The 13,152-nt window shown below is 41.5% G+C and overlaps 1 protein-coding gene across 6 annotated transcripts in view; it reads right to left on the bottom strand.

The window, feature by feature from the left end:
- Positions 1 to 13,152, bottom strand: part of KMT2E (lysine methyltransferase 2E (inactive)) — an 84,608-nt gene that overhangs the window by 49,178 nt on the left and 22,278 nt on the right. For 4 of the 6 annotated variants that reach the window (XM_069977788.1, XM_069977776.1, XM_069977810.1 and 1 more), the window contains exons 3-7: positions 12,548 to 12,662; positions 10,783 to 11,006; positions 9,312 to 9,392; positions 8,141 to 8,199; positions 4,257 to 4,310 (exon numbers count right to left, since the gene is read on the bottom strand). In XM_069977788.1, the coding sequence (XP_069833889.1) occupies positions 4,257 to 4,310; positions 8,141 to 8,199; positions 9,312 to 9,392; positions 10,783 to 11,006; positions 12,548 to 12,662 (533 nt within the window). The remainder of the gene's footprint in view (positions 1 to 4,256; positions 4,311 to 8,140; positions 8,200 to 9,311; positions 9,393 to 10,782; positions 11,007 to 12,547; positions 12,663 to 13,152) is intronic. The other 2 variants (XM_069977817.1, XM_069977795.1) reach the window with 1 other exon arrangement.

A 13,152-nucleotide genomic window follows, 5' to 3' on the forward strand; every position in this document is an offset into this window, starting at 1 on the left:
TCTATGTAAAAAAAAAATTGAAAATACCCCAACTCTTAAGAGGCTCAATACAATATATATTATTCCAGATTCTTCTTTGTCCAGAAAACCATCAAAGTGGCTCTGGTAGCTCCATCAGATGTAACAGCGAGAAAACGCACTGCATGTGTTATTCTTACCTTTAAAATGACAGACACCATGCTGGAGCTGGATAAAGCCCATTATCTGTCCAGCATGGTTGGTGTACATTGCTCGAGGGGTTTAGCACTGCAATCATGGCCTTTGTAATAACAAAAGCCATGGTGGTGGTGTAAACACTGCCTAAAGGCCCTATTCCACCAACAGATCTGACGACAGATTATCTGCCAAAGATTTGAAGCCAAACCCAGGAACAGACTATAAAGAGAGATCAGGTAAAGGCTGGAATAAAGGAAAGACTGGATTTCTACGCTTTTCAAATCCACTCCTGGGTTTGGCTTCAAATCTTTGGCAGATAATCTGTCGTCAGATCTGTTGGTGGAATAGGGCCTTAAGACACATGCATTTACTGAGCCTTCGCTTCAGTACTGAGGTTAAAAATTTGCATCAATTCTGCAGTAAATTAATCCATTTTATTTTTGATAGGGGTTTTAAATAGGACTTGTCAGGATACTTTCTCGTATGTAGTGCTGTTCCGACTATTCCTCTTGGAAATTTATAAATAAAATTGACTAAAAATGTAAATAAATTAAAAAAAAATCTGCATAAAAAAAAAGCATCATGCTCAGTGTTCAATGTCCCCATGTTAGTTTCCTAAAAGAATCATACAGTACAAGTAGTTGATGTGTCTTTTAAAAAAGATCAATACGTGCCTAAAATCTTTCTGATATAAGACGACTATGGTTCTTTCAGAGAGGGAAAAAAAAAAAAAGATTGTGTTCTATTTACCTATATGTTCAGTCATCTATCAGACATACGCAAGACTTAAGATGTTGGGCCACAATGCAAAATCTGAAACAGCTCCATGATGCTTTATTTATAATACCAGTCTCCTCAGAGGAAAGACCTTATACGAATCCTCAGACTCATGGGCCCAGGTTCAGCCACCCCCTATAGTTACATCCCGCTAAACAATATATTATTGAAAGCAGTAAGGGTTTGTTAACACAGACAGATTATCTGAGATTATTGACTCCAAAGCTAGGAACATACTATGAACAGTGAAGTCATTAACTAAAGACTGAGATTTCTCCTCTTTTCAAATCCATTCCTGGCTATGGCTTCAAAAATCTGTCAGATAAATCTCTGTGTAAACACACCATAAGCTAGTAACCTAAAAGGCTGTAGGATTTTTTTCCATGCACTGCTGGAATGTCAAAGCCGATTTTTTGTTGTTGTTGTTGACTACAATTTAAAACAGATATTCCTATTGGTTATCAAATATAGCTAATATTATTCAAGTAGATGCAAAGGATGAACTTTATTTACAAATTCTACCCAATTCTAACAGAAAAATACCCAAATAGAAAATACATAAAAATGTACACATGTACCTACCATTTAAGACTTTTAGTAAAATTTACCATGCAATCTTACAGTAAGATTCTCTTTGTTGCCCATTGCAACCAATAACAACTCTGTTTTCATTTCTCATAGTACTCTGGTGAAAGGAAAGCTGACCTATGATTGGTTGCTATGGGAATCTTGCTATAAAGACTGCTGGATAAACCTATTTTTATTTGTAAGATTTAAAACTACATTAAAGGTAGTGTGGCGCTAAACATTTATTCACTAAATGACACACATTACAATGTTATACAACTTTGTAATGTATGTTATGTAAGTGAATGGCCCCCTTCCCCGTGTTTCTCCCACCCTGGAAGTGTGGTGCAGTACACTTACCGCATTACTGTCGACCCCGGCCGCCATCTTGGGACAATGACAACACATTTGGGAGGCTGAACCGCTCCAGACATTCCTCATGCCGGCCCCCTTCTGCCATGTCTTCAGCTGTTCAGCCGCGATTGGTTGAGGATAACTGTGCTCAGCCAATTGCAGCTGAGCAGCTGATGATGGGGCGGAGGGGGGCCGGCATGAGGGGGAGGAACACTAGAGAGGGGGCCATTCACTTTCATAACACACATTACAAAGTTGTATAACTTAGGAATGTGTGTTATTTTGTGAATAAATGTTTAGCGCCGCACTTCCTCTTTAAGGGAAGTTTCACACGTACCGGCCCCTTTAAACTACAACTACACCCCCCCCCCCCCCCCCCCCCCGCATACATTAACTGCTCGGCGCCGCGGCTGTGTGTGTGAGGCTGCCGACTCCTGTCAGCCAATCAGTGCATGGTAGCACTGATTGGCTGATGGGGACCGACAGGATCCGTGAACCCCACACACCGCCGCGACGCAGAGCAGGTAATGTATGCTCCGGGCGGGGACAGCCCTGGAGCATACATCACCTGCTCTAGGCTCCTGCTTGCTTCAGAGCCCACGGCATCTCCCGGCGGTCAGCCAATCAGTGCACTGCGGCGGGGCAGCGCACTGATCTGATTGGCTGGCCGCGGGGAGATACTGGGAGGTTCCAAAGCAAGCAGAAGCCTGGAGAAGGTGTTGTAGGCTCCAGGCCGGGTAACATATCCGCAGCAGAATGAAAATTCCGGTGCGGATATGTAACCCCATAGACCTTCACACTACCAGTATCCGCAGCGGATTTCGCTACAAACTCGCAGCGTTAAATCCGCTGCATATCCACTACATGTGAAGGCACCCTAACACTAAAACAGCAGTTGCGTCCATTTCAGTGGCACATCACATTCATATTACAGGGTTTCCTGCTCAAACAAAGCAATTTTTTTAATCAGTTCTCAAATACTATTTCATTTTAATTGATCAAATGCAATTAATAGTTGAAGCTAAATTCACAAAAAACTTAAATATTTTATAAATATATAAACTGGTATAAACAGGGCCCATTCATTCACAAGGTGCTAATTAGAGATGAGCAAATTTACAGTATTAACTGGCTACTTTTGAACCCCGTGCTGCTCTGCTCCAGGTGCCTGGAAAAGCTGGATCCAGTCCTGGGAAACTGGGAAAGGTTTCCCTGCACAGGGTACAGCTTTTCCAAACACCCGGAGCGTAGCTGCACAGAGTTCAAAGGCAGCCGGCTGATAAGTTGACTGTCAAGCTAAGTGTTGCGCTTTGTAACTGTATATTTGCTAATTTCTAGTGATAATATATATTTGTTTTTGTTGCACACTACAAAAAATACAAATGTAACAAGTTATAGGAACCAGTCACCAAAAGATGCCTACAACGCTAAGGCTAGAGTCACGCGTTCACATGGACAATGAATCCCTGGACAGAAGTGCTTCCCTGCCCGGCATGATGTTCAGGGAACGAACACATAACGAGTCAATCCATCCTAAGGAAACATGCTGCTACATCACCCAGCACACTTCCAAAATATATTCATGTAGCCCACGTCCCTGCCCGCTATAATCAGCAAACCTACTTTTATAAATTTGGCTCTACGTAACCAAGGCCCAACTAGTCATCTGGGAGTCTTCCTTTAGCCAAAAAGTCACTGCCACCGGGCATGTCAGCACTGTAATCATAACTCTCCGGGAATTATTAAAAGTGCTGTACAGTAGCATCCTGTCCCCAAGCTTTATTTTTCTGGATGAGAACAGGGAGAGGGCCAACCTGAAAGGGGACCGTGCGTCCATGTGGAGATTTTGCTGTTTCTGCTGGTGGTTGTTCCCACTGTACCGCAAACGTCCGGCATGAGAAAGACGTCGGAGCATCATCCGGTGATGTCATGGAGAGACAGCGCTTTGAATCACGCCCAGAGGGGTGTGATTGCAGCACTGAAATGCCAGTGTCCATCACTACTTGGCTAAAGAAAGACACCCAGATGGCTAGTTGGGCCTCATTTACATAAAGTGCAGGACTTTATAAAGATTAGGTTGGCAGGGGCTCGGGCTACATGAATGTGTTTCGGAAGTGTGCTGGGTGATGTAGCCGACCGGTTTTCTTAGTGTTATAGACATTTTTTGAGTGACTGATTCCCTTTAAAGAAATTGCGTTGACAAGACTGCCAGGTATCTAAATATGGCACATCCTGTTTACTCTGTACATGTAGATTATAGAATAGAAACAGAATAGAAATCCCTACTTCCCAAGAAAATTAGATTTAAACAGGAACCCTTAGAGATTAAGAAGTAGAAGACCATTAAGAGAAACTGTGAGACATTAGGGAATGGGGTGTGTCACATTTGAAATGGTACCTACCAGATAAAAGACTTCCGTTGTTGCCTCTACCATTGTAGCAGGTTTGAAGATCATCTGCATTAGAGTCACAAAAGTTATAGCCCAAAAGGTATGTGGCACTCAATAAATAACATTATAAGTGCGCTAACACCCTTTGCCTCCGAGCATGACCAGATTGATCTGTTCACATAATGGCAAAGAAAGTTTTGCAGCTCCTTAATAGGCTTCACCATTGTCCCAGCTATGAAGATGATCTATGTCTATCGTCAGGTGGCAAACAAACCACACCACATTGTCTAATCACAGACATTGGTAGAATATCACTAGTAGAAGCCACTCCTACGGTATCTCAGCTCAGCAATTCAAACAAAGCCAAGTGGAGCCAAAGTTGTATGGTACTTTCCTTGTGCAACTTGTTCTTGTTCTGATGATCAGTTGCTTCTCCACTGATCAGTAATAGGTTGCATATCCTAGCAATATGCCACCAATGTCTATGATGAGGCAATTCTCTTAAAAGGAGTACTGCACTGTAAATAGAGCATGTATAGGGCTACAATGTCATATCCTTTTTAGGATCAAATATACAAACTGATATTCAACATTATAATTGACTATGATGTGCACATGGTAGAAGCGTTCACAGAAAGGAACAGCTTATTCTTTACTTGCTGTGGGTCAAGACAAACTTTTCCAAATACAGCAGTGTTTGTGCGCTCTGAATGTATTTCAACAGGTAAGTTTATTTTAGAGAAGGAATCAAATGACCATCAACATGTTTTCACAAATGTTTATTGCTGCAGGCTATTCACTGAACACCACTATCTTTAATATATTTCTGTAAGTTAACATTCACAGCCATGTCAAGTTGTTAAAGAGGATCTGTCACTAGGGTTAGGCTGCCCTATCGGAAGGCAGTACAGGGCTGGGTTCACACACAGTATATTTCAGGCAGTATTTGGCCCTCATGTCAGGTCCTCATAGCAACCAAAACCAGGAGTGGATTGAAAACACAGAAAGGATCTGTTCACATAATGTTGTAATTGAGTGAATGGCCGTCATTTAATGGCAAATATTTGCTGTTATCTTAAAGGGGTTGTCCGGCGAAAAAAATTATTCACAGAATAACACACATTACAAAGTTATACAACTTTGTAATGTATGTTATGTCTGTGAATGGCCCCCTTCCCCGTGTCCCACCACCCCCACCCGTGTACCCGGAAGTGTGGTGCGCTATACATTACCTGTCACGTGCCGACCACGGTCTCCGATCTTCAGTAGTGACGTCTTCTTCGGGAGGCCAGCGGATCTTCCCGAGTGCCGGCCGCCCTCTGCAGCGTCATCCGAAGCTCAGCCGCGATTGGCTGAGCATAACTGTGCTCAGCCAATCGCGGCTGAGCAGCTGATGACGTGGCCGCGTCATCAGCCGCTCAGCCGCGATTGGCTGAGCATCACTGTGCTCAGCCAATCGCGGCTGAGCGGCTGATGACGCGGCCACGTCATCAGCTGCTCAGCCGCGATTGGCTGAGCACAGTTATGCTCAGCCAATCGCGGCTGAGCTTCGGATGACGCTGCAGAGGGCGGCCGGCACTCGGGAAGATCCGCCGAACTTACGAAGAAGACGTCACTGCTGACGATCGGAGACCGTGGACGACACGACATGCGGTGAGTATAATGCACCACACTTCCGGGTCTAGCGTGGGTGGGGGGAAACACGGGGAAGGGGGCCATTCACAGACATAACATACATTACAAAGTTGTATAACTTTTTAATGTGTGTTATTCTGTGAATAATTTTTTTCGCCGGACAACCCCTTTAAAACAACGGCTGTTGTATTGAAATAATAGCAGTTATTTACCATTATATGGCGGCCATCCACTCAATTTCAACATTGTGTGAACAGAGACTTTCTGTGTTTTTAATCCACTCCTGGTTTTGGTTGCAATATGAGGACCAAATACTGCCTGAAATATACTGTGTGTGAACTCAGCCTACAAATGCACAGGCACACCTATTCCAGGGAAATTTTACTTGACACATTTCACAGGGTGTTCTCAGTAGAGATGAGCGAACCTCGAGCATGCTCGAGTCGATCCCAACCCGAACTTTCGGCATTTGACTAGCGGTTGCTGCTGAACTTGGAAAAAGCCCTAAGGCTATGTGGAAATCATGGATCTAGTCATTGGCTGTATCCATGTTTCCCAGACAACCTTAGAGCTTTATCCAAGTTCAGCAGCCCCAGCTAATCAAATACCGAACGTTCGGGTTCGGATCGTCTGGAACCCGAAATCTGTTCGCTTATCTCTAGTTCTCAGTAGTTAAAGACATTTGTGAGCAACATAAGGACTCATTTACACGTCTGGAGCGCGGCCGTAATTGCCAACCATATCAAGGATGTGCATACGTAATGTTCTACAGTTCACAGAACACTGCATACTAGGCAGTAATCTGAGCAGCAACTGTGGGCCCCCATCAGTTCTCTTTTTGTTGCACAGATCATGGCCCAATAAACACGTATTGGGGATGTGAACGGGGGCCACTGAAAGGCATTGGTCCAATGTTTTGACCGCAAATTTTTGACAGAACTACAGACGTGTGTATGAGGCCTAAGACTACACTGTGACTTTTGGCAATGTTACCAGCTGATTTTAACTATTGAGTGGCAGACAAAGGATTGTAAGCAACTCGCTGTTCCTTTGCCTACAGCTGTAATTAGTAGCGCTACAAAAAGACATTATAGCCTTAGGATCCATTTACACAGAAAGATTATCTGACAGATTATCTGCCAAAGATTTGAAGCCAAAGCCAGGAATGGATTTAAAAAAAGGAGAAATAAAGGCAGACGAACAACATATATGGACAAAGAGGGGCGCTAATATAGTGTAGCATAAACAATAACAGTGGGAAAATTACTTGTAAGATGACCAAACTAACCTGGTGGTGTTGTGCAAATCATGGCATTTAGCAGTTAGTAGGAGCTTGATAAAGGTGTCAGTCCGACACCGAAACGTGTCGCTCACTTTTAAGCCTAGTGTGAATAAACGCCCAAGATGGACACCTGTGAGGTCCTTGCAGTTATTTTGTGAGTCCTGCGCCGTGGCTGTATGTATGGTCCAATGGTCAATTCCAAAGCAAAAAAGGAGAAATCTAAAGGCTTTCCTTTATGACCTGATCTCTGTTTAAAGCCTGGCTTTGGCTTCAAATCTTTGGCAGATAATCTTTCTGTGTAAATAGACCCTTAGCCTATACCTACCAACAGATTCCCTTTAACACATACCTGCAAGATGCAATCTAACTAATGTATTGCAGTAGTACAAAATACCTTCTAATTACAGGTAAAATCACTATCTATTGTGTAGTTTTAAAGAGACTGTTAAATATTACACACTAACATTTTAATAAATGTAGTTTTGTGCTGACTGTTAAAGGGAAACATTCATCTGGAAAAGCCGTCCCAAGCAGCAGTTCAGTGCCACGAACAAGCCTCTATAACACTTAAGAGTGGCAATATTAATTGTGTGTACATATAATTAATTTTTTTAATTGTATGACTACAATAAAGGTAAGGATAACCTCACTGCTTACATAGCTATGTAGTCATGAAGGTAGCTGATGATTTTTTTTCCAGCCGACAGTTTCCCTTTAAAAATAAGCTAAATGACTGTAAAAACATAACTACCATTTTAACACACTCCCTTTAGCAAGACGACAAGAGAAAATTTGCTTTAAGTAAGCAATAAAAACAGTAGTTTGTTTGTTATGTACATTAGAAGGCTTCCCAATTTACATTAGGAGGCTATTTCCAAAAGAAAATTAAATCGGAAAATGATTGTATAAATGTATTTACACCTATTCAAAAACCCAGATTTTAAATATTTGGCATTTAACCTAAATCTAATTTACCTACCTGACAAATGTTCTCGTTTCCTTTGTTGTAGCAATATTGCTCTCTCTCTGTCCAGAACTCTGCCAGAAAAAGTACAATACTTAGTAATAAATAAATAAAGTAATAAATAAGTAAAGGAATAAAAAAAAAAAAAATTCTATGAAAATGAACATGATTAATAAATCATAATTTTTTTAAATTATACAATAAGCAAGAGAAATCTGATGAAGAAATCTCCTTCAGGTGAGAATGTCATGAGTTTATGGTTGGTCTATCATATGGTTCCCTGAAGCAATGTAGAAAGCTCCTGCAGCAGCCGTGGCACGTACCGGCCAAGGCTGCAGCAGGAGCTTTATACCGGGTAAAAATTACTTTTATTCCCCCCGGCTTGTGACGGACACGGGCGGGGAAGTAGTCATCTGGGCTGCTCCCCGCCCATGTCTAGTCAAAGCGCTCTGCCTGTCAGCACGCTCGGCGGGATGATTGACAGGCAGAGAGGCCAGCAACGGACCTCTCTGCCTGTCAGCCTTCCCCTCCGAGCGCGCTGACAGGCAGATCGCTGTAACTAGACACGGGCGGGGAGCCCGATGACTACTTCCCCACCAGTGTTTGTCACGAGCCGGGCGAAGAAAAGTCATTTATGTACGGTATAAAGCTCCTGCTGCCACTACAAGGTGAATGCATATAAGGCTTCGTTTACACGGAGTAAAACTGGTGGAATTCTCCGCCGCAAAATCCCACCAGCCTCTGTGTCATAACGGCAGTCTATGGGAGGCTTGCGCGCCTCCTCCCTCCGCACTGTAGAATAAACATGTTTAATGTGCCTACAAAAAGTAGAAGTCCTTTTCAGAAAAAACTACACAAAACAAAAAGGAAAAAGTGAATGCCTTTTAAACATGTGCCACTTTAGTGCCTGTGGTCCATGTCCCCAAGTGTGTAATATTTTTATTAGAAACAGTGACGTTCCTCCAAACCACTAGAGCACATGATTACTACAGCCAGTGGTTGGAAGTAGCAGTCACTTGACAGTACAGAATGACAGGGGACTGTAGACTTGCCTACTTGTGAAACAATAGAGGCAGATCAGGTATAATATTGGGTGACAAGATAGCTAGACCCTCAAGCAAAAATTGTATTTTCTAATTTTATGAGCTTATTATACATTATATAAACAAAAATAAAAAGGTCTTACCGAGGCTGACAACGCTCACATAAGTAGATGTCTGGAATATTTTGTCTATCAATACCCATACAATCTATATGCTGCCAGACACTGAAAAACAAAAAATAAGCAAAAGATCATTTAAGCATGCACCAGATAACCATACCAATTTTCCAGTTTACTGCTCAGACAGATATTTAGAAAAAGATCTATAGAACAAAAAGGAGAACATTTTAAAGTTTATCAAATCACTCAGATTTTCCAGGTAAGTAATGCTACTAGCAGCGCCCAGAAGACATGCTAAAACCCTGCCTTACAATGTTTTCTGTAGAAACTTTAGCTGCTGAAACGAAGTCTATTATTCTGCTGTGTAAGACAGAAACTAGTTATCTGGGCAGTGAGTAGGCACGGGTCTCTTCCTGATTGACAGGAAGAGAGGCCAGTTAGAAGCTGGTGCTTCCGGATAAAAAGCTAAAATTTCCACAGGACACATTGTAAGGCAGCTTTTTAGCACGTCTTCCGGGCACTGCTAGTAGCATTACCCGGCAAATCTCAGTGATTGGTTTGCTTTAAACTATAGGGCTTAGGCTGGGAGTTTTACCAGAAACTGAGGACAACTGGCGTCACAACAGATGGCAAAAATGCCTTAGCAGGATTTCTATCTTTTCTTTCATTTTCCATAAAAACCAACAGCCATCATTCGTCACAAAATCTACTCTTGCTAAATGTGGCTTCTAATTTTTTGCAATTTTTAACATCCATTGTTTGTGTATTGTGTTTATTAGGCAAATGTGTAAATCGACTGAGGCCACAAAACTGTTGACTGATGCTCAGCATGGGAATCATTTGGGTAGGAACATTGGGTGAAATGAAAGTCAGGTAGACAACAACTATAAAAAAATTTAGGGCACTACTTGTGTTTAGTGTGCATCAAACATTTGCTGCTCTTTAGAACTGGCTTTGTTGGGGTTGTAGTGTAATAATTAGTTTAGCACAAACTTTCTTCGCCTTTTTTTTTTTAAATTAGAAATGAGGGAAATTACAATATAAAATTTGTTTATATTTAGGCTAATGTTTCCACACAGTATTTTTGCAACCAAAACCAGTATTGGATAGAAAACACAGAAAGGCTATGTTCATACATTGTTGAAATTGAGTGTATGGCCGTCATTTATTGGCAAATAATGGTCTTCATTTTAAAACATCTGTTTTAAAATAACAGCAATTGTTTACCATTAAATGGTTGCCACCCACTCAATTTCAACAGTGTGTGAACATAGCCTGTGTTTTCAATCCACTCCTGGTTTTGGTAGCAAAATACTGAGCAAAAATACTGTCTGGGAAAATAGCCTAAAGATGATTTCTAGACAGAGGTACTTTTTGGTATAGCTGCTTTTTATTTTCAGTGTACTGGGAGGCATTAGCTAAAATACCTTTTAAACCAGAAAATTATTTTAATAGATACACAAAAAAAATAAATCAGGCTAATTAAGTGTCATACCTGCATTTGTCACAACAGATCATGTACCCATCATCATGGGTAAAACCACAAATACATCTTGTGACATCAGTTCCATAGCTTCCATCTTCTGAAGTGCTGATGGTCGTAGCACTTGAAGTCTCATCAAAATGCGGCGTAGTAAATATATTAACTTCATTTTTAATAAGAACAGGAGGCGGAGACGCTGGAGGCGTTGGTGGAGGACGAGCACCATAGTTGTGATCCTAAAATAAATAAAAAATAAACAAGCCTGTAAGGCTGGGTTCACACTACGTTTTTGCAATTAGTTTTTGCAAAAAACTGATGGAAAAAACGGATGCATGTGTGCGCATCCGTTTTGATCCGTTTTTCCATTGAATTCCATTATTAAAAAAAAAACGGATGAGTTTTGATCCTTTTTTTTAAAACGTACACAAAGACAGTCGACCTTATTTTTGTGTGCATTAAAAAAATGGATCCTTTTTTTTTATGGAATTCAATGGAAAAACGCCATCTTGGAAGAGCTGCACATGTGCAGTAACATCAAGAAGCTGCCACTGGAGGCAGAAGTGTATGAGCTTCAAGAATATGGCAGTTGCATATATGACTACAAAAGCGACTGAGAAGCCGGCGCCATTTTGGAGTAGTCACGTATGTGCAGTAGCATTAGAAGACATTGTCACTAGAGGTAAAAGTAACCAGACTACAAGAATATGGCAATCACTATATATGTATAGAGAAGCCGGTGCCATTTTAGTGTAGTCACGCATGTGCATTAAAGGGGTTATCCAGCGATACAAAAACATGGCCACTTTTCCCACTACTGTTGTCTCCAGTTCAGGTGCGGTTTGCAATTAAGCTCCATTTACTTCAATGGAACTAAGTTTCAAAACCCCACCCTAACTGGAGACAACAGTAGGGGGAAAGTGGCCATGTTTTTGTAGCGCTGGATAACCCCTTTAACTAGTCTATGGGGCTGTCTCGCATGTGCATTAGCAAGTCTATGGGGCTGTCTCGCTGACACAGAACAGGGAGAGAGGTGCACCACTTGTTCTACTTATCAGTCGGGGACTGAACACTTGTGACATGTCAAATGTTTTTTTTTGTGACAAGTACACTTTTAAAAGAACATGTCACTATCAAAAACCTAAGCTACCAGAATCAAGTATAGAGCAGAAGGAACTGAGTAGATTACAATATATCTTTATGGGAAAACATTCGGTATAACTTGTAGTTTGTTGAACTTATATGAGCTCAAGGAACATTGATGCATGCACTGCACACAGCTGCGCAGTCAATGAAGTGTGAGAAACAGATCTATGATGCAGTCTTTCAGACTCCACACGTTGGTATTGGTTCTTGTGGCAGACACTGGAGGTTGCAAAATCTGTTAGGCAGCTGGTGGTCTAACTGTTGAGAAAAGATTTTAGCCTTTAACCTGAGGGGGGCCAGCAAAAAAGACGCAGTAAATAACCTGCAACACTGAGTACAGTATGGTCCCAAAACTGTCAATCTCATTGATTTATCTTCAAGCCTGATTCATGTGTATTACTACAAAATACACACTGTATATGGCAAGCTATATTTGCCCAATTAGACTCCATTCACACTGAGTAAAACTGGCGATGTCATACTGGCAGTCTATGGGAGGCTCGCGCGCCTCCTCTCTCTGCACGGAAGAATTGACATGTCCATTCTCCACTGCAGAATTTCGCCAGTTTTACTCCGTGTGAACGCGGCCTTAAGAGAAACAAAAATATAAATGCCATATCAAGAAAGTACTTACCGCATAAGGCAAGCCAATATAACTGTGCGAATGGTGAGAACTGCTGGTATATAACTGGTGTGGATAACTGTTTGACTTTTCAACTACAACAGGGCTTGCTTCTACAGATTCTGGTCTAAATGAAAGAAAAATAAAGTTAATTTGTAGCTTTCATTTTTCAATCTGCATTTAGAAAAGTTTAAGTCTAATGTGGTTGCTTCGGAGTAGACAACAGTGCCTTTACACTGTTTCATTAGTTAAAGTCTGGACAAAATAATTTTAAGATAGTAATTTTCATAACTTTTGTTAGGCAATAACATAATAGACACTTGTTATGGGAAACACACCTATAGGGCATTTTCTCTGCACTTACTACAGCACGGCGTGTTCAGGTCTCTGTAAAGTTGGTGATATCACGTCACATAAACTGCCGGTTCCTGCTGCTCCAGTCTGGTCCACCGCTGCAGCAGAAGCCGGTAGTTTATGTGACGTGACATCACTAACTTTACAGAGACCTGAACACTCCATGCTGTAGTAAGTGCAGAGAAAATGCCCTATAGGTGTGTTCCGCAAAATAAGTGTCTATCAGTAATTTTCATAATTTTTGTTGGGCAATAACATATCTT

Source organism: Dendropsophus ebraccatus, chromosome 1 (assembly GCF_027789765.1).
Source record: "Dendropsophus ebraccatus isolate aDenEbr1 chromosome 1, aDenEbr1.pat, whole genome shotgun sequence".
Classification (NCBI taxonomy): domain Eukaryota; kingdom Metazoa; phylum Chordata; class Amphibia; order Anura; family Hylidae; genus Dendropsophus; species Dendropsophus ebraccatus.